Here is a 22,571-nt window from a genome sequence, read left to right on the forward strand (position 1 = left end):
GGTCATTCACTGCCTGAGGTGACTGAGTGGAGCTGACAGATGTGCCATTACCATGTAACTACAAGAAAGCATTTCTGACAAGTACGAAAATACCCTTCCAGTCCTGTTTCTTCTGCTCATCAGACAAATGGGTTACACAAACCAGGTCACTGTGAATGGGAATGGAGGGAGGCAAATACGGTAGAAAAGGAATGTTGTTTCAAGTGTTCTGTCTGAGAAAATTACTTTGTTGTCCCATCAGTGTTTGGAGTGTTCTGCAAAAAAATAAATACCCACACTTAGGAAAGTTTTCCCATTTTAAAACTGCAGTTGGGCAAGAGAGAAAGAATTAGAGGCTTAGTGGGGATCAAGTTTGTGTAGGAAGACTTAAACCATGGAAGCAGCTTTCCTTGTCCCCACATGTCTTATTGATATAGTCTTTCATCTATCTAACTAGTTTTCAGAATTTGAAAAGGAAAAAAAAACTTTGTAAAGAATAAGAAGTCAGTATTTGTAGTGTGTTATCTGTGAAGAGCTTTATTGTGAGCTATTGTTTGTTTGTTCTTTCAAGGTATCAACATGATGTCTTTTCCCTTCATTACTCAAGGCAAGATGATGAACCTGCAGGTTTCGTCATTTAATGAGCACTGTTCATCACTTCTCAGTGGAAGGCAAGCAACAACATTCTATTTTGATGCAGAATGGTTTCCAGGCAACATAAGTGAATGTTATTAACCTCTTCAATAAATTAAGAGAAGGCTTGATTGTGTAACTTTATCTGGACAATATTGTTAATAAAGTCTACTGCCATGGCAATTACTTAGACATTCAGAAAAAACTCATAAATATTTTTAGATCATTTGAAATTTTTAATCAATACTTGTAGCTAATACTCAACACTAAGCACAATACTCTGGTTTCATCAAGTTTTGAGTGATTTGTTGTTGATTTAGATTTATGTAAGTATTTGTAATACTGTATAATCAAAATGAAAACTCCCTTCTTAAAGGGTGAAAGTCAAGTAAGTTTAAAGCCAGCACATAGAATATCACATTTGGTTGTGTTTATTTTTAAACTACTGAGAAAATTACATATGTCTCTCTTTCAGATGTTGTTTAAATGTCTGGAAGATAAGCTATCATTGCTGTCAAATTAAAAGCTTAGAAAACAGTGAAACATCCTTCACACTCCATGTAATTTACCACCTCGTGTCTTCTAACAATTGATATTAAATACAAAATACATTCATTATCATATACTACAGTGTCTATGAAATTGTCACATTGGGTATCTTTTAAAATTTTGGCCCCAAATTCATAAAATAACCTGGAAATATCTGAGTGCACATTGCTAAGCAGGTATTGACTACCTAGGAAGAACAAAATTAAAAGGCAACTAGAAAGAAAAGAAAGGGTATTTGGAGGTAGGAGAGGAGCAACAGGAAGGAACATGGGAGCATATGAGGAGGACAGAGGGGAGAGAGAAAGGGTATTTGGAGGTAGGAGAGGAGCAGCAGGAAGGAACATGGGAGCATATGAGGAGGACAGAGGGGAGAGAGAAAGGGTATTTGGAGGTAGGAGAGGAGCAGCAGGAAGGAACATGGGAGCATATGAGGAGGACAGAGGGGAGAGAGAAAGGGTATTTGGAGGTAGGAGAGGAGCAGCAGGAAGGAACATGGGAGCATATGAGGAGGACAGAGGGGAGAGAGAAAGGGTATTTGGAGGTAGGAGAGGAGCAGCAGGAAGGAACATGGGAGCATATGAGGAGGACAGAGGGGAGAGAGAGGCATGGGAACCAACAATGCACAATAACACATGCCAACAAGATTCCAGAGCTAAACCAGTTAAGTTTTCAACTGAAAAAACACAACAAAACAAAATACAAAACAATTAAAACAAAACTAGCCAAGTGGTGGTGGCTCACTCCTTTAATCCCAGCACTCAAGAGGCAGAGGCAGGCAGATTTCTGCTTTTGAGGCCAGCCTGGTCTTGAGAGCTAGTTCTTGGATAGCCAGAGCTGTTACACAGAGAAACACTGTCTCAAAAATTACAATGGTTAAAAACAATTTAACCCCATTGGGACAAAGGGAAAAAAGAACAGACTGAAACACACATCATTGCTTCAGTGATAGAAAGCCAAAGTCCAGGTGTGACACAGTTGTATCAATCAAAACATTGTACTGCCAACCAAAAGTCATCAAATCTAAACTCCATACAGTCTTACAGAGGTCCCTAGAGCCATTGCTATAGAGGTCTCCAGAACCATTCATTGTTAAGGAGGGCTATACCTTTATTGCCAACAGTATTTTGTAAGAAACAAACCTTTTGCTTTGAAAACTGTAACTACGGAATAGATTACAGAGTGATTCAGCTCTTAAAAGAGTCTGCCACTGAGGTTTTAGATGTCAAATACAGCAAGTTAAATACAGTCTTTCTTTAAAAGAAAGTTTGCTTTCCAATTTTGTATTCTTGGCCTTAAAATAGATACAATTCTAATCTTACCTGAAGTAAAATTATCAGAGTGCTAGTATCACTAGAAAGTTGGGAAGTCATGTTATAAAGTGACCTTAGTCACCTTTTTACTATTGCTATTTCTTAGAGAAGCTTTGTCTTGCAGCATGCATCAATTTTGGCAAGTTAAAATTGTGATTACAAAAACCCAAGAAGATACACTAAGAAGTAAGCGTGCTGTTGCCATGGTGTATTACAATTCACACTAGCTAAGGTCATAATGTAAGTGTTACAGACTTCACCTAGAATTCAGAATTATGAAGGTGCCGTTATTATTCCTGTGACTTACTCGGAAGAATTCTTTTGTTGACCCCGAATCCAGTGTACCATATGCAATTTCTGTTTGTTTGGCCAGGTCTTCTGCACTTTCTATGGGGGAGACCATTCTCTCCACCGTCAGGAAAGCAGCCAGATTAGCAGTGTAAGACGAAATAATGATGAGTGTGAAGAACCACCAGACGCCTCCAACGATCCGACCTGACAGGGATCTAAACATGGATAAGATCATTCGCTTTTCCCTTTCTAACCCACAGACAGAAGAAAGATGGCAGCCATTCACAATCACATTTAAAAGTTACAGTTTCAAATATTGTGTTATTTTCTGCTAGTGTGCTTAGTGATGCAGTGTCAGTGAATATTAAGTGTCAGTGAAGACATGACAAAGTGACTTCGCTGTTTTATTGGCAGAAATGTGGAACTGTCCTCTCTGGCCTTTAGCAAAGTGGGAATATTACTTAATGTTCTCAGTACCGTACCTCTCTGACACTTCTGTATCTTTGAAGTAGGTGCAGCCGTTGATAAATGACATCACGGTACTCTGGTTTAGTTGACAATGTTTTAGTCTCTCTTCATGTTGTAGAAGATAGAGAGTTTCGATTTTAAGCTAATAGAGTTTAGATTTCCTGTACAATGGTAGATGCCTTTCAGAAACCGAGAGAGGGCCTGTCAGAGCTCTTTGGCAAGCTATGTAGGCCGGGATGAGGCTGGAGTAAGTGAGACTAGAAGATTCGGCCTTAAAAGATCTCATTTTGAGCTGTGTAGATGTCCTAAAAGTATATTTTATGCTGACATAACAATGTCTACAAAGACTGTAGGTGAGTATTAGAACAAAGTTAAAATAAGATAAATTTAAAAAAATACATAGAGGAATGTTCATAAGTAATTTCACTCATTTCTGCCCTCAAGACAAGGTTACTCTTATTATGTTGTCCAGGCTGGCCTTAAACACACTATTTGGCCCATAGTTTTCTTAGACTTGGAGCAATTCTCCTGCCTCAGCCTCCTGAGTGTTGTCGATAAGTCAACACGCCTGCCAAATATTTTTAAAATATCTATTTAAAGTTTTAAATTATATTTTATTTGTGTGTTAGCATGTGCATGGGTGCACTATGTCTTACAGAGGGAGGTCAGAGGGCAGCATGAAGGAGACAGTTATTTTCTTCTTCCAGATAGATCCTCACAGTTGAGTTCAGATCCCTGGGTCTGGTGGTTCCTTTACCACCAGAGCCATCATCCTAACATTTGCTTTACATAAAACAAAACTTGGAATTTCCTGTAGTTCTTCTACCCCATTGCCTCTTTGCTAATGTAAATCAGGCCTTTCTTGATTTAAAACATGGCACCAGTTTTACCTTAGTACTGCTTACCCTTCACTTCAAAAAACTTGGTTTGCTCTGATCCTTCCTTTTTGCCTCTGAATTCTATGTTATTTAAATTTAGCAGATTTTACCATTTCCTGGACCTTATGAATTTCAGATGCGTTGGGTTCAAAAGGAACATGTATATTTCTACACATATTTGTTTGTTCAAATGTATAAAATCCAACATTTTGCTTCTTATTCTTTTAGTTACCCTGTGGGAGAAATCAAGCATTTTTTTTGTAGCAAGCTGGAGTTTTTGTTTTGCGGTAACAGAGTGGCAGGACAGAAAGAAAATCAGGACGCCCCAGGAGGAGACTTGACCAGATGCTCCCTTGTTGCTCAGCCTCCTCATCCGCATTGTGATAACCAAACACATCTACTACAACACATACCTATTCAGTTTTCAGGATCCCAAGAGCAGAGAGCTCCTTTAAGTCATGTGAGTTAAGTTCAACAGTAATTTTTGATGACGGATCACAATAACAGCCACAGCAATGATTTTTGGATAAGAGATACCATAAAATTGTTATTCTACAATTTAGATTTTGTTAACAACAGTCAAGCCGTTGAATGAATTGTATTACAAAATAGCATTATGGAGTAGCATTACAAAATAATACTTCTCTTTTCATGATGCATCTAAGTTATATGGTAGCTTAGAAGAAATTATTTATAAAATAGGATTATCAGAGAATTGCAATTTTTCCTGCATTTCAGATAGTGTAGGAGAGGAAGACAGAGAAACTGTGGAGAACACTCAGGATCTCTGAGAACTGGCAAAGTATGCTAGATTTGACACTAACCTGGGTGAAATGTCACATCCTTGCTGCATAAAGGCCCCCAGGGAAAACCAGAGACTGTTAAAGATGCCAAACTCATTGGGAGGCTGGTCGCTGGGACCCTCCTTTCCATCCTCGGGCTCTTCCGTGTGCCACTCATATGGGCTAAACCTGCTGACTAGGAACAAGACCACACTGACACCAATGTATGCAAACACTATGCACATCCAGATCTCATAGGCCAGAGGGTCCAAGAAGGAGAACACGCCTGGTTTGGATTTCTGAGGCTTTTTGATCATGATAGAGATGCCTAAACTCATGAAAGGCTTGGAGAAGTCAATGACCTCCTCACGTACCAAGGTGATTGTCAGAGGTGCAATAGCAATTTCCGCTTTCTAGAAGAGAAAACACACAAGGAAACAGTGAATTCCATGAAGCAGTTGGCAGTGGACTGACCAGAAAAGTTCATTAGTCATGCATTCATTATTTTAAAACATCATTTTGGGTGCCGCCAAAAAAAAAAAAACACATAATGGTTTGGTTTCATGAGGTTATTACTTAAATTGCATAGAATCTTTTTAATTGACAAAGGGTTTTTTTTTTGCTTTTTTGAGACAGAATCTTAACTATAAAGTATAGGCTGGCCTTGGATTTGTGAACCTCAGCTTTCCCAAGTGTTGGGATTACATATCTCTCCTGCCGGGCCCACCCACAGAAATATTGCCATGAGTATTGCCTGATAAGTATTTGCCTCATCAAAACCCATTCCCTTCTTTTGACAACATATTCCAGCTCAGTTCACACGTGAAAGTCTGGAAACTGGCATGTGCTTCCTGTGGTACTCATTCTTTGATTGTCATTTTCAATATCCTTTTAAAACAAGATTTTAGATATCAAAATCACAAGTCCCCTCTTCATTTTTTGGTGACCCTGAGTTATTTTTTCTGCATCTCTAAAATGGGGCTGTGTTTTTGCCTGTTTACCTTAATGTGTGACTGCAATTATCTACTATACCCTTAACTGGACATTAGTGAGCATATGCTGACAGATTCTTTATCTGATGCAGACCGGAGTATTTGAAACGGCCCATTTCCTGCTGCTTGCCTTGACAGAAATGATACTGAGTTTTCCAACTGTGGCAGCTCTTAGACTTGAGTCTGGCAAACATCTAGAATAGAATTATATAAGTTGTATGACAATAACTAAACTGGTCTGAATGACAAAATAAAATAGAGCTTTATTTACTTTAAAGGAAAATAGTTTGCATCAAAGTGGGATCAGGCACATTTAGACACAATCTTTGCCAGATGCTATCACTTTTTAAAAAATATTTATTTTATTTTTTTATTAATTTATTTTTACATTGAAATCTCAGTTCTCCCTCCCCTCTTTTCCTCCCTCCACTCCCCCTTTCTCCCATCTGCTCTACAGAGAGGGTAAGGCTTCCCATAGGAAGTCTATTAAGTCTGTCCCATCATCTAGTTGAGGCAGAACCAAGGTACTCTCTACCCCCAAACTCCTGTGTCTAGGATGGGTATGGTATCTCTCCATATAGAATGTGATTCACTAAATTTGTACATTAGTGGCCTCATATATTGTCCCCATCACACCACTGTCGCCTATATTAAGGGAGTCTAGTTTGGTCTGATGCAGGTTCCCCATTTGTCAGACCTGAGTCAGTGATCTCTCATTAGCTCAGGTCAGTTGATTCTGTGTGTTCTCACTTTCTAAAGGATCTATTTGATGTGTATGTGCACATGTGGGCAGGCTCCCACAGAGGCCAGAAGAGGGTGCTGGATCAGGTGGTTATGAGTTGCCCAACCATGATGCTAGGAACTGACCTCTGGTACTTAACTGTTTGCAGAAGATTCAGGTGCTCTTGACCACTGACATTTTTTATTATATGTTTTAGATTTATTTAGAGGCAACCTCTCCTAAATTCCTGCTACATAACTTCAGGCTCCTGGTTTGTTATAATTATCAGAGCTCAGAACAATGGATGAAGATATGTGCTGGCATTGTGTGCTAACACTGGGGTTGTTTTGTGTTCTTGTCACATCACACACACACAGAGACACACACACACACACACACACACACACACACACACACACACACGGAGATGGGGATTCAAGGAGTGTAAGTCAGGTTCCTATGTTAGTTCTCAATGTAAGAGATGAAAGGCAATCAATGTATAGCAATTACAATAGCAGTTTTTCAAGAATAAACAAAAGATAATGAGTCCATAGCTTGTCATTTTGCTCTTGCTGAGAGCTCTTCCCCAGAGAAGAGATAGTCAAAAGAATGAAAGAGCCTGAAGGGATGGCAGACACCAGGAGAACATGGCCCTCTAAAGCAGTGGAGCAAAGTTCATATGAACTCACAGACATCCACGCAGCAAGTGCAGTCTACAGGGCTCTGCACCAGGATGTCCAGCTGCTAGCTTAGTATTTCAAGGGACTCCTGGGTGTGTAAACATGTGGGTTTCTGACTCTTGTTTCTTCTCATTGCCTCTTATCTTTCTGTTGGCTTGCCTCATTTAAGTTCAATGTTTTGTTTGATTTTATTTTATTACATTTTTAAAAAATGAAGGAAGGAACAAATGAAAACCTGGCTACTAGGATAAATGGTAACAACTGAACTTATTTATACCTGTGGGAGAGAGGAAATCAGTCTTGTCCAGTAGAGTGATACTGGATATTTTAACCACTCCAGAACAGCTCTCGTGTTCAGGGCTAGGTGACCATCACAGGGTTGTGTCTGTGTCTGTGTCTGTGTGTGTGTGTGTGTGTGTGTGAGTGTGTGTGATTTTATTTGGTTATAGTTTGGTGGTGCTGTTTTATTTTGTTTTCTTGATTTGGGGGGTTTGGGGGGACTTGTTGTTGTGTTGGATTTTTGTTTGTTTTTTTTGAGAAAGAACTTAAATTTGTGTGGGTAAGGAGGGGGAGAGGATCTGGAATTACTTGGGGCAGGGGAAGAATATGATCAAAATATATTTAAATTAAAAATTATTTTAAATAATGAAAATAATAACAAAAAGAAAGAGAAACGAGGTGCAGAATTTTGAAACTATCTCATCGCAGTTCTAGTCAGGAATTTGTTTCCTTCTGTGGACTTCACCTGTGTCTGGTGTCTGTTTACTTTTTCCTGGTGAAGGCTGAATCTCCACGTAATTCCTCATTTCAAAGGGTTTTCTGAGGATTAATTAGAGAGAGTGCACACTTTGAAAGTGAAACCTGTGAACTAAAAATTAGCATTTAGCTATTTCATAATTTGCTTCCTGGGTGCACAAACCTTCCTGTGCTCAGGTTTGGACTCTGAACTTTGGATATTTTATAGCATCACCAGGGTTTGATTGTGACACTGCAATGGCTGCTAAAAATGAGGGGCCTCGATCTTGTTCATCCAGGCAGAACTTCCCTGCAGTGTTCTGTTGCGGTTGCCCTTGGCTATCAACATGTGCACTCCATGTCCAGTGTGCTTGCTCAGGGGAAGGGCACAGCATGCTGTGCGAGAGACCTACTTTGGAAAACATTCTTGCTTTGCTTTTGTATTTTGTTATATATGCTAGAATGAAGAGAGAGGGAGAGGAAGGGAGGGAGGGGGAGGGAGGGAGGGAGGGAGAGAGAGAGACAGAGAGAGACAGAGACAGAGAGAGAGAGCATTATCTGAAATGTACATTCAGTGTGGCTCAAAGAATTTTAAGAAATACAGTGCTGATGAATATTTCAGACACTGGGAGACTACCCTAATCAGAAGCTCGTTAAAAGACAGTTATGAGCAATTATGAATAGCAAAGTTACACACATTAGATAAAGTGGTCACTGACTTTATACTGTTGGAGGAAATCTGCACAGTAACAGATTGCTCATGGGTCTTTGAATCTGTCTGTGGTCTACCAGTTTAAGTTATATTCATCACAGATTCTAAAGTCAATGTGGTTTTGTTTTCATTCCTGTCTCTGTGCTATGTGGAGGACACTGTATTCTGAATTTTTATCTCTTTTCTCATTCTAAATTACCAGGATCAGTTCTCTTTTTTGGAATTTGCGTTTTAATGAAATAGAGAAATGTTTGAATATAATGAATACCTTTTGAAACATTGCTATAAATTATCAAAGAATGCAGTTATGGATGCTTAAAAATTGAAACATGCCCAAGGGAAAGAAGCTTCAGTTTTATGTAAGTAAATTCCTCGTAAATAGGTTTGCTTACCCCATACACAAGCTCTCCTACCATTCCATTCCAGATTTTAGTGTCTGCGTCCCTGGCTCCATATTTTCCATCAGGGACAATGGCAATTTTGTACTTGATACCGATATGTTTTGCAATTTCGGATGCCAAATCTACACAGTAGCCTTCATACTTGTCATTTCCTTCAAACATTTCGTGATTTTTCTTGTACATAACATAGGGGGATTCCTACAATGAGAGAAGCAGAACTGTAAAGGAGACATTACAAAACATTTGAAAAACCTTTCTGTAACTATAGTTTCATAATTTTTGATGAAAGAATATGTTTATTATATTTATATGATTTTATGTGGAGAGAAATTAATGATAAGAGAGGTGAATGTGTAAATATACTTAGAATTGTATTAAGCTGGTTTATTTGAAGTAATACAGGTAAAATTTAAAAATACTTTTGAGTGATTGTTATGTACCTAGAACTATGACTTAAAAAAGTAAAAAAAAATCCATTAGCAATTTTTTTTCTGAAACAAGATTTCTCTGTGTAACTTTGGTGGGAGCTCACTCTGTAGACCAGGCTGGCCTTGAACTCACAGAGATCCATCTGCCTCTGCCTCCAGTGCTAGGACTAAAGGAGTGCACCACTACCACCCACTTCTATTAGTAAATTTCGAGAGGAGTATTTAATAATTTTTAGCCTTGAAATTGATATTTCCAAAATATCTCAAGAAATTGGAAGTTATTTAGTGGTGACCATAGTGTATTAAAGACCTATTCACAGTCACATAACTTCATATTTTGTCCTTTATTTTCAAAATACCATTTCAACTGTGTTAATAAGATGCCTTTCTGGGAGAAGGCATTTGCTACAGTTCTTCAATTAAGAAATAATAGCTTAAAGGCACATAGCATTAGTTACTTGTGTTGAATTCACTTTGCTCTTGTTGTATGTTTTTATTTTAAATAAGAAAAGTGTTTCACAAATTGTAAGTTTATTATGAAACTGGTCTCTAGTGGAAGCTGTTTCCCTCTACGTGTAAGGAACATGCACTTTGATCTTTCCATTTATTTTTCTATGCAATGACTCAGAAAATAGGAGGAATCCATCAGATGGAATAGCTTCCTGGTCTTTAATAATTGCTAAATTGTTTTCATTGAGCACACACACACACACACACACACCACCACCACCACCACCACCAACAACAACAACACTCTCTCTCACACACACAGTTCAATAACAGTATTTTAAGGCTTTAAATTAAGAGGTAGTTTAGCTAGCCCAGAGTGATTGATCTATTAGCACCTATCCATAAACGGAAAGATGGGTTTGATAGGTTTGTGGTACACACTGTGGAGGTAACTCCTGGCCATATCTCAGTGTTTCATTTTCAGAAAAGTAGTAGTAATATTGGCCCAATATTGTTGATATAATGTACTTACATCTTATAGAAATTATGCTCTAACCTTAATTTAGAATTGTCTTAAGAGTTTTGTCTTCTTTTCTCCAGAAAAAAATTATCAGTTAAAGAATTTGAATTTGCGTTTAGAGCTCTACAATAGAAAGTAACTTGATCTACAGAATTCAACAGGCCCACACTAATTCTAACTTTATTCTAATCACCCTGTAAACATACAACCCAATTAAAAAACTTGAGAAAATAGGAAATTCCTTAAAATTGTATTTCCTCATGGAGATGTTTCACATTATTTTACAGTGAGAAACTACTCAAGACAAGCCTTTATACTATTTCTTAAATTCTTCCTTTGGTTGTCATGACCATGTGACCCAGATCCTTGGCATTGGATGGATATTTAAGACTAGAATGGGTTAAGAAGTAAATTTTGCCATTCCTAAAATTAAGGTAACTATTTGTATCTTCTCTCAGGGAGATTGTCTATTAGCCTTCAGAAAGACGTTTGTATGAAAGTCTAACATGTTTTCAAACTAGGCATGTTTGAATGCAAATTCATGAGTAGCTGCAAAGAGATGACTTTCTAAAGTTTAAAATATTAGTGGCTTTATAAACAAATTATTTTCATCTTTTAAAGAGTGGTCTAATTAGACTATGGAATAGTATACAGAAAACAGCAAAAGCCACACATGTAAAAGAGTGTGAAACATTGTAATTGATATATCTGTGCAGTCAGAATATTCAAGGAGAACAAGTTATGCTAGTACTCTCATTTGGTAGTAATGTTGAAGGTCAAGTGTAAGGTGTCTTGAGTATGTGAACATTTAGGAATTTTATCCCTCAACTAAGAATATTAGCGCATTAATTTTGTATGAGTTTTTTGACTTCTAACATGGTAAATAGTTTGCTTAATGAAAAGCTGTAAGTTCATCATTTAATCAAACCTTTATTAAGTGCTTGCATTCTGCCAGGCATTTACTGGAACATAGGCCTAGAAAAAGAAGCATAAATTGTCCTTTGTCTCCTTGGGATCAAAATGACTGTAAATTCTTGGTGATAAGAGTAAAGGAATACTAGTGGTGGAAACAACAGTGGATTTATTGTAAAAAGAAATTTCTCTTACTGACTTTGTGCTTCTTTGTGCCAGGTTCAATGTTGAGTTCTTGCACTATGTACTTTGATTTACGTTTTGCGTTTCATCTTGAAGTAAGCATGTCTCATCTTACAGACAGGAAAACTGAGAGTCACAGAGGTTAAGTGAATATTCAGTTTTACTTGGTTAACAAGTGACAGAAATGGGAGTCAGATTTTCATTTTTGAAACATCTGTAAACTCTTGCGTTTGTTACAGTATCCATCAAGAGACTTGCAACTAACTGGGGGCTTCATATGATTTAACAAGAGAGGGAACAGAATTAAAGAAAAATATATATTCTATACCATTAGACAATGCAATTTTATGATATTTTGAGTACAGGCAATAAAGGAAAACGTTTTCACTTGTAGTAAGTGCACTGACCTCCCCAACATCATTTTCTGACTAGGAACATTATGACTAAGAAGTTACGTCAGAATATAACAATTTAGATATTCAAAATGAAAGTAAATAGTGACCCCTAGCAAACAGGTTATCTGTCTTCAGCAGGCATATCTACTTTAGAGTAAAATGTTTATTTAGGACCCTCTTTCATTTTTCCTGTTTTCTTCTGGACAGCTGCTCCCCACGAGTCTTTGTCTCTTGCCAAATATTCCAACTAAGATTAGAAAACTGTTCAGCTCATTGACGATTCTATCAGTTACCTAAACAACATTCAGGCTCAGAGATGCATAAAGCAAAAGAAAAATCAAAATGACTACATGCCAGGGCACAGAGAGAGAGAGAGAGAGAGAGAGAGAGAGAGAGAGAGAGAGAGAGAGAGAGAGAGAGAGAGAGAGAGAGAGAGAGAGAGAGTAAATGTAGCAGAAGACTAGGGACTCTTTGTAAACCTCTAGCGGATTCCTGAGTGTTTTTCCATTTGCTTTTCTTTCCTGTCAAATTCATGTGAGTCAAAAATCACTAGCTCTCAGCCTCCTTTGGAACAAATATCTGCTGGTAGTTATTAAAGCTTTGTACACTGGAGAGGTTTTATATCGCGTTTTAGTGTTACTATGGGTAAAGAAAAATGAAATATCCTCCATGCAATATGAAATAAGCCCCATGAGGTTACTGGGGTGGGGGATTATTTGTGGAACATCTATATGGTGTAGCCACACAGAATCTCCATGTTTTTCTGTGACTAACCATAGGAACATCAGAGGAGAAAAATGTTAAGTCCTTGATTCTTTAGTCACACACTACTGTGCTCTGGGGGAGGATATGTGATTCTGATGGCATTACTTCTTCGCAGCAATGTATTCTTTAAGATAATTCCCATGAAGCATGGTATTCTACACTTTCTGGGTTACTTCAGGAAGGGAACCAATCTCAGTCTGAAGCTGCAACATTGGGCCTTGATGGTGAAAAGGTTGCCATAAATGAATTAAAATGATTTTGAACCTTAAATCAGTTAAACTAAATATGATCACTAGAATACATGTCCCCCACTGAAGTATTGTTTTGTATTATTGGGATTTAATTAAATCAAAAGTGTTGAAACAGATACTCAGCACAAAAACTACCAGTTTGTAAACTTCACCATTGTAAACAAAAAGAATTTTATTCCATTTTTCCTGTGTGGACACTTGCTTTTTTACGAGGAATCTTAAAGGAGGTTGATAATTTAGTCCTGTGAGCAATGAAGCTTTTATTCAGTTTAGAAATAAATGAGTTCTGAGCAATGGTTGCACAACTTTAATCCTAGGACTCTGGAGGCAGAGGCACTTAGATCTCTGTGAGTTTGAAGTCAGTCTTGTCTACAGAGCAAGTTCTAGGACTGCCAGGAATACAGAGAAAAATCCTGTTTTGAAAAAACCAAAAACCAAGAAAAATATAAGAAAGAAATGAGCAAATTTAAAAATCATAATTTCAAGCTAGAACTTCTTTTTTTTTAAACAAACTTTGTTGTTATAAACTCTTTGTAGGAAGGGGGAATTAATATTTGGTATGGCAAAGAAAATGAATACATTTCTATTTTTGTTGTACATTTTATATTTAAAAACATATATTATGGATATGTGTAGGCTTCTTAGCAGATGTTAGCATATCTAAAATTTTTACATAATGTATTTTAAAGTTATAAAAAAGCAAAATAAAGAAGATGTAGTAATTACATAAACGAGTTCATGTTTGAAACACAATTCTGATGATACAGTGAATAAATTTGACTTTATGGACATATTTCTTAGATAACTGTGTATTCATACGATAGTATCACCTTACCTAAGTAACATACAATACTAACTCATACTAACATAGCATTACGAACTCATAGTGTAAGGCACTGAATAGTAAAGCATGTTCTGCCTCAAATGTACTTATTTCCTGGAGACTTCATGAGGAAAGAAGGTGTTGTGATAAAAGGAAAAGTACTCCCCCCTCTTCCCGAGTCTGCAGAAGCTGAATTTACCACAACAACTATACTTCTCCTATTTGAATGGTTTAGATTTGGCTTCCTGAGTTTGTTTGCAGTTGTTATTTGTCTGCTGAAAATGGAATCTCTGTGTTCCCAGTCTGATAACTATTATGGTTTTACTTAATTTTTAGTCAGTAAGAATTAAAGATAAAAGTTTGTGTAATTACAAATTGTTTCTTATTTAGATTAGCTTTATCATAGTCAATACATTTGACATAGTTGTGTTTAAGTAGAGTAAATTCATCTTGAAAATGAAGATTTATTGTAGACGTACAATACTTGCAGGGAAAAATAAATTTCAACAGCATAAACATAATAGTAGCACATTTTATTTTGATTAAGAGATGTAATAGTCATGAATTAAGTTTCTTATTTTTTTCTGTAATATAAATTCCCTTGAGTGTAGGCGTCACCTCTGACATATTCCAAGATCTAACCCTGTGCCTGGTACGTAACAGACGATCAGAAAGTATTTCTGAAAAGCTGAATTTCTCAATCAATTTTATTTAACAATAACATATATCACAGCATATATCAGCATATAAACACAGCATACACAGGGAAGATGAAGTGAATTTGGCAACATGGCACCCATTCAGACAAGAAGCTAAATGTTCTCCAGAGCTCACTCTTAGCTTGCTCAGTATCTAGGTCTCTGTATCAGACTCATTGCAACCTCTACCTACTCCAACCTTGTTGAGTTTTTTCAGTTGATTATGCAGGGATTATTACATGCAGCTGTCAGTATCTTATCAGCTAAAGGTAACCAATCTTCTTCCCAAGTAATTGAAGCAAGGGGATCATCCTAGATCCTAAGCTAATGCTTTCAATAAAATCAAGTTCAATCAACACTTTAAGTGAGGATGCACCAGAGTTTTCCATTTTGTTTTGGCATTAAGGAACAGTTATGCAGTTGAAAATACCAAGGGAATGATTTAAATAAAGATGACAGTTACTTGAAAAACAGATACTACTTTATATACACTATTTTGATAACAAAAATATTGTTATCATCACTATCAAGCATGTATATATATATATGAAACAACATCTTTTCATCACTTTTTTAACTTAGTTTTTGATGTCATGCTTCCTGAAGACTAGCCATGCTTGGGAAACCAATTCTGTAACTTGGCAATAGTAATTATAAGTACCACCTTTCAAAAGGAGACTACACATTACACTCTTAATATACATCATACATTCATTTCACAGAACAGGAAACATTCCAAAAGATTCTAAAGCAAACAATTGTATGTCTATTCAGAAAATGAGCACATAATTTCAGGTTTACTTTGACGAAATCTACCCTTAGAGAACTGATCTTGTACAATGACTTCATTTTATGACATGGGAATGGGCATATCAGAATCACTAGTTTATTCTTTTTCACATCTATTTTCTTGAGAATGAAAACGGATGAAGATTAATTCTTCTTTTGTTCTAATAACTCACAAAGTCACACTCACATACACACACACACATATATATTTAAAAATTGTTTTCTGGTAGTCCAGAGTTGGTTATCCAAGAAGAATTCCACATGAAAAATGAGCTTAAATTTACTACTCAGGAGAACAAGACTCGAGCCTTAGTTAGGAATGGTCGAACAGCGTGGAACTCTTGTCTTTCTTGGTCAATTTCTTAAAATAGGGTTCTTCATCAGAGGCTGAAAAGAGGAGGACTGTACTGAAGTATGAATTTCCATTACTGTGTCTTTTTTTAAGGAAAAGAAATATATATGCATATATATATATATCCTGCTTTTCAAGTACCATGCAAATATTACATAATTAAGTCAGAAAGTTTATACAAACACTGCTTTTGGTGGGTTTGCATTCTAAAGTAATCAACTCCCAATCAAGGCTTGTCAGACTATGTTAAATCGCTAACTGGTTATCCAAAACAGGCATAACTGATTGCAATAGGCGAATGCTTCTTTTTTGATATTTTCATGTTTTGATTTCAGTGTCAATTTTAGAAATATTTACTAAATATTTACTAAAACCCTAAAACTAAAAATTGAAATTATGTAAGCTAACAGTTAATTTACACAAAAACTTCCATTTTATTTAGAGGGTTTAAATGATAATATATTTTTCCTACTGAGAGTTAACTGAGAACATTTGATCTTAAGTAAGGTATAAACAATCACTAATTGCTAATCTCCTTTGACTACCACCAACTGTAAAGGTTGTGCTTGCCTTTAGAAGACAAAATTTGTTTAGAATATTCTATAATTTAAAAGGCAAGTACAGGAAAATTCCTTGAAGCAGGAGCCTTAAAATTTAGAACATTTTAAATTTTATCATATGGTCAAATGAAATATCATGTTTTTCTTGATTTCTAGAAGCTCATTCAATTATATATGTCAATGAGAAAAATAATCAATGGGCGGAAATGTCTTTTTACATTAAAAACAGATATCAAACAAAATCAATTTATCAAGCATTTGGTGATATATTTTAAAAAGTAACCATTAAAATCTCCACATTCACATTTTTGTGATTAGAAACAGACAAGACAGATAAATATCTCATAATGACCTAAGACAATCAATTAAACACCATTAATGATTATTTCATTGATGATTTTGAAAACACAGAGAATATGGTATTTCCATTGGATGGTTTTGGGATTCAATTGGAGCTTGGCTTCCTCAAATTCATTGTTCAGTGTTGGGGGTCTTAGAATTTCAAACATTTCCAACTTCAGTTTCACAGTCTCAATTTTTAACATCTGAGTCATTTTTTTCCCCAAGAAAAACATTGTAATGAAAAGTGACACAAATAAGGACAATGAAAGAGGTGAGTCTGTCCAAGCTTGGGACAGAACTATTCAAAGCCTCAGGAGACTTGGGTGGGTCAGAGCACTCAAGTCAGCACTAATATTCAGTTTGTATCCCCTCATCACAGCCAGGGAGTTAAATTTGCCTGTGGGCAAGACGGAACACTATAAAGCATACACCAAAACTCACCATAATAGTGGTTACAACCACTGTTCTGTTCTCGATAGCTGCAGTGTCATTGCCGAGAGTAGGCACGTCTTGAATCAACACTAATTTATCCATGTCATTCCAGTAGCCCACCTGCCGGATAGAGAAGGGAATTGAAAACACACCATAGAAGTGCTCCTGGCAGCAGATGGTGTAATGGTGGCATTGTGGATGCCTAAGGTAAAACTGTTGAGACAGTTTTCTCAGTGTTAAAGATACTGCCTTATTATATGTTTAGCAAATCCAGAGTCATGAAGTAGTCAAGGGAAGCTGTGGTTCTGAATGGAAGAGACACAGATAGAACCTTGGACATACTGATCTTCTCATCTAGTGAGATGGGCCAGCACTGCCTAGTATTAGTTAATACAATTTCATCTAGAAAACTACAGAACATACACTAAAGTGAACAGTCACATCTTATGAAAAAGAAATTTACTGACAATCTAGAAATATGTTTGGCTTTATATTATATAACTACAACATGAGAATTCGTTTTCTGAAATGTTAACCTCAGCAACATGGATATTAATGTGCAGTATTTTCATTTTTTAAGTCTTACATTGCAATTTGTGCATTGACTTTAACCATCTTATTATTTGGGGCTCGGGAAATGGCTTAGTGGGCCATGACTGCTAGGTAAGCAAGTGTGAGAACCTAAATTCAGAGACTGAGAACCCATGCAAAATGCATTGCACCACTGGACATGTGACTGTACCCTACCTGTGAATAGGTGGAGACAGGAGGCTCACTGGGGCTTGTTAGCTATGAATCTAGCTCCAGGTTTAGAGGAAGACCATGTCTCAAGGGAATAAGGTGTAGAGTGATGGAGCAGAATTCCTGAGGTCTTTCTCTGGCTCACACCTCCATTCATTAGTTTGCACACATCACACACATTCACACGCTATCGGTTTGTACTGGCTGCTTTTGTGTGTCAATTCGACACAAATTAGAGTCAATAGAGAGAAAGGAGCCTCAGCTGAGAAAATGAGATCCATCTACTAGGCATTTTCTCAATTAGTGATCAATGGGGGAGGGCCCAGTCTATGGTGGGAGGTGCTATCCCTGGGCTGTTGGGTTTGCGTTCTATAAGAAAGCAGGCTGAGCAAACCAGGGTTATCAAGCCAGTAAGCAGTACCCTGTCCTGACTTCCTTCAATGATGAACAGCAGTGCTGAAGTATAGTCAAATGAACTCTTTCTTCTCCAACTTGCTTTTGGTCATGATGTTTTGTCTCAGCAATAGAAACTCTAATGAAGACACAGTTCACAGTATATGTGACATACTTCAACATAAAATAAATCAAGCAGTTAGTTCCTTAAGATGAAGTATGCATGCATTACCTTCTACCATTGGAGTTAATGATGACTACTACACAGAGAATGCTGCTCTTGGATATATCTTTATTTTATGCGGCCTAAAGTTACTATGCATACTATATTCAGTTTGTTGATATTATTGTCTCTGCTTTTGATATGAAGAACCCTGTGGAGTCTAAACAAATGGTCCAAGATTACAATCTAGTAGGGTGAGAATTTAAAACTGAAGCCTGTATGATACCAAATCCTGACATTTGGTGCTGCATGGCTTCCAAAAGTGAGTGCTCACATAAAGTTTGCTAGGCTTTATTTCTTAATGATGCTCATAAACCTCAGGTCTCCTATAAAAATGTGTATACTTGCCCCACAGGTCTGCAATCAGTGACTGGCCCACTGTGGTCTAGAAAACTCTCTTACTCTGCAAGTGTTTTAACTCCCATATTAGTATGTCAGAACATATTTAAGCAAAGCATTAATAGTGTCAAAGAGAGAAGGTTATTCAAAGTGGTACAGACATAACTCAAAAAGAATAGGTAAAACAAAAGGATTTCAATTACAAATTATAGTACATATAAATGTCATAGTTACTTGCAAATGTATATCCACTTCTAGAGGACATGTAGCATTTCTGTGAAACATTTTTCACTTAAAAATAATTTTGAAACCACCTTTTTTTAAAATTCCTTACATAATTAAAACAAATCTCAGTGACTTCTTGTAACTCTTTTTCCCACAGAACAGGTTTGTATGCTCATAGAGGGTTTTACAACTTGGCATTCCATTAACATACAGCCAAACGTGAAGATCAGTGCAGCCCATTTTCAAGCAAGAAGAGATTTTTCTTTATTAATGAATCCCATTTGGGAAACACCCATGGATCTGGGGCCCGTTTTGGAACAGACACAGTTATTGGTGAGTTTCTGAAATAATGCATAAATGATCCCTCCCAGGAGGATAAATGATTCAGAAGTGCTGGAAATTAAGATAATAAATTAAAGTTCAATTTTTTGCTTAATATTTACATATAATTCTAATAAAAAATAAAGCTAGCATTCAGTCTGCAGTAGGTTTCATGAGGTATTTATTTAAATAAGCAAATATATACATTTTATTTATTTTTAAAAGTTATTATAAATGTATTGGAAAATTATAAATTATAAAGATAATTTCAGAAAAAATGTGCTGAAGTTTGAGCTGGAGCGGGAGTTTCTCTTTCTATTCCATTCCAACATGATTTTTAAACTATAGTTTACCTTGTCTGATCTCATATGTTAAACAACTAATTAGGAATTGTTGTCCTAGAGATTGAAAATGATTATATATTAATACACAAAACACCTGGAAATATTTGAATCACCAAACTTGAAATAAATGTCAGAAAAATATTTATCATTGGAATCTGGAGAGCTAAATTTCCTTAAATATAACAACTTTAACCAGATACAGCACCAGATAAAATAGAGTGCACAAGTAAAGCCCTGTGTGTATGCCTGCAGCGTAAGGTTGGGATTAGGTGTTTTGGCACACAGGAGTCTATTTCTACTAAAATTGGTTGCTTGGAGAGCTGCTTCAACCAGCCCTGTCCTGAAACGTGTAACTTCATCTTCACACCAGATCTGAATAGGAATCTTACAGCTTGGGGACAGAGGCTTCAAAGTAACCAAGAGAATGGCTCTGGAGGCACTGGAGTTTTTTCTTCTCTCGAGCATCCCCTCTTTCAGCTGACATTCCCTGAGCAACATACTTAATTTCTCTTTGTCCTAGATCTCCGTACATTGAGAAGAATGCATTATTTTCACGCTGTCATGAGAATTAAACATGGAAGAGAATATTGGTTTTCCATGATAGTATCCAGCATACGACCTAATCTCAGTAACTGAAATTTAACCATTAATATTTCCTGAACCCCTGGAACACACTCTCTGGAGCCCTGGGCAGGGTAAGCCGTGCCCTCTGGAGCCCTGGGGCATTAAGCCACACCATCTGGAGCTCTGGGAGGGCGGTAAGCAAGGAGATTCCGTTTATCTAGCGACCACGTCCAGCAAACCTTGGGCTTTGACTTAATGAGATGCCCAATCAGGTTTCCTGCCACAGAAGCCAGACAAGTTGATGGGTTGCTTCTCTGATGTATGTTCAAAGCTGGTTCCCTCACTGGTAAGTAATTCAGGGTTAGAAAGATTGCTCACTTTTCAGACACACCTCGTCATCACACTAGCATAGCGTTTCTCATGTGAAAGTTTAATATCCCTGACACACCGCCTTGCTGATCAGACTACTGGGAAAACGAAGACAGATAAGTCTGGACCACTTCGCACTCATTTTTCTCTTCAGAGTCTTGGCTGGATGTCAACTGGGTGTGAAGCCATCTGTGCATTACTCTCCTAATTCCTTAAATTCCTCTTTGAGAAACCTTAGTTCTTGTTACCACTATGATTGGCAGGCCACGAAAAGACTCAGTAGCATGAATAGCCCACAAGGTGTTACTCGGGCTAACCCCTATTTCCTATTCCTATTCTTTCAATTTTACTAAGAGTCATGTACACAGTGTAGTTACTGTGCTGTGATATAGAAGATTATCTTTTGTATTTTAAAAAGTTTCTGCTTAGCCGACCAGCTCTGCGAGCTTTGTTGCATGAAAGGAAGGTGGCTGCTCTCCCCTCTGCACCCAGGAATTAACAATTTCAGTTGTCTATGGAACACTCTGTCAACTCCATAGCTCACACAGAGCTGGGCAATACGCCAGGAGAAGGGAGTCCCAGAATCTCCTCTAGGAAAGTGTGTCCTCTTTATTCAAGGAGTCTGCTAGCGTGGCTCATGAGATGTCGTCCAGTTCCTTTGCTCCGTGACTTCAACCCATTAGCCTCAAGTTTCCTGTGTATCAGCTGGCAGACTACAGTCAAGGAGATGCCACCATGGAGCCAATAGGCTGGAGCTGCATTCCGTAGCAGCACCGCATTTGTCCCTTGCACAGCATGTGATAGCCGAGAGCAAAGCGTTGGAAAGCCGTTGCCATTTCTCGGCATGCCCTCGACCGCTCTGTTGCCAAGTCGTTCCCGCCATTGTTGCCCCTGCAAAGTCTACCTATCTAACTTCTGTCTCTGCAGCTAACTTTAATCCTCATGTCCACCTTGCAGCCTACCCTGGTGATAATTTCCTCCATCACTGAGTGGTCCTTTCCTTTTACAACACCACATGCCTTTTCTTTAACTAACAAATGAACTGTATATCCTAGATTTCTTAAAATGAAATTCTTCCATCAGGGTTTGTTCAGGCAAAGCATGGTGTTAAAAGGTTCTAGGATCACATATATTTGAATATTTTTTTTACAGGATACCTAACTTATTAGGGCATATTTTTCTTATTTAGGAGGAAGAAACATAGTAAAGTCCCAGTTGTACACTGATTATGAAGACTGTTTTTATATAAAGCATTATGTCTGGGTGCTTGGAATATAGCAGGGCTTCCATAAATTGTAGCTATTATATTAGATAAATTGTTTCTCAAACAGCCAAATGTTGAAAAACAGTTTTTAGAAGCTAACTTTGACATCTTTTTCTTGACTTCCTAGATAATCCTACAGAGAAAGAGAAAGTTAAGAATCCTAGGCATCAGTCACTATAAAATATTTAGAACCAACTACTGTTGTAAGAGTATATGGCTCAATCGCATAGAGCCCAGCCCAGAGGGTATCTCTTCCTTTTCCTCCTCTGCCTTTTCTCCTTCATTCCTTTTCTTTTGGACACAGCGTCTCAATACATAGGCCTGCCTTGGACCTCACTCTGTAGACAGGCTAGCCTCTCACTTGTAGACATCCACTTGACTCTGCATGCATCATGCCTGGCTAAACTCAGCTTCTTTTTTTTTTTGTTGTTAAATTTTTTCTATTTAACTTAGAAACAAGCTTGCTTGACATGTCCATCCCAGATCCCTCTCCCTTCCCTAAACTCAGCTTCTTAAGCAGTGGCTTATTAGTGTAAGTGAATATGGGAGTTGCAAAAAAAAAAAAACAACAACAACAAAAAAAAACGGCACCAATAAAAAGTTACTGATCCTTCAGTGATCACATCTTAATTCAAAGTCAAGTCTGTAGTGAATCAGGGTTTCTCTGGAAGCACCAGTTATGTTACATCATGTAATTTCACTGTAGTCTTAATTTCTGGATATTCAACATGAACACTTTGTACCACAAGCTGTAATG

The 22,571-nt window shown here is 37.3% G+C and overlaps 1 protein-coding gene across 11 annotated transcripts in view; it reads right to left on the reverse strand.

Moving 5' to 3' along the window:
* Positions 1-22,571, reverse strand: part of Gria4 (glutamate ionotropic receptor AMPA type subunit 4) — a 361,933-nt gene that overhangs the window by 45,923 nt on the left and 293,439 nt on the right. For 10 of the 11 annotated variants that reach the window (XR_005872745.1, XR_005872746.1, XM_040734754.1 and 7 more), the window contains exons 10-13: positions 17,041-17,151; positions 9,123-9,329; positions 4,933-5,303; positions 2,779-2,977 (exon numbers count right to left, since the gene is read on the reverse strand). Coding sequence is in view for 9 of the 11 variants with exons in the window: in XM_040734754.1 (XP_040590688.1) it covers positions 2,779-2,977; positions 4,933-5,303; positions 9,123-9,329; positions 17,041-17,151 (888 nt within the window). In the remaining 2 variants the exon portion in view is untranslated. Of the gene's footprint in view, positions 1-2,778; positions 2,978-4,932; positions 5,304-9,122; positions 9,330-14,547; positions 15,733-17,040; positions 17,152-22,571 lie in introns of those variants that run through there. The other variant, XM_005077316.4, reaches the window with a different exon arrangement.

This window comes from Mesocricetus auratus, unplaced genomic scaffold, assembly GCF_017639785.1.
Source record: "Mesocricetus auratus isolate SY011 unplaced genomic scaffold, BCM_Maur_2.0 Super-Scaffold_100040, whole genome shotgun sequence".
Lineage (NCBI taxonomy): Eukaryota > Metazoa > Chordata > Mammalia > Rodentia > Cricetidae > Mesocricetus > Mesocricetus auratus.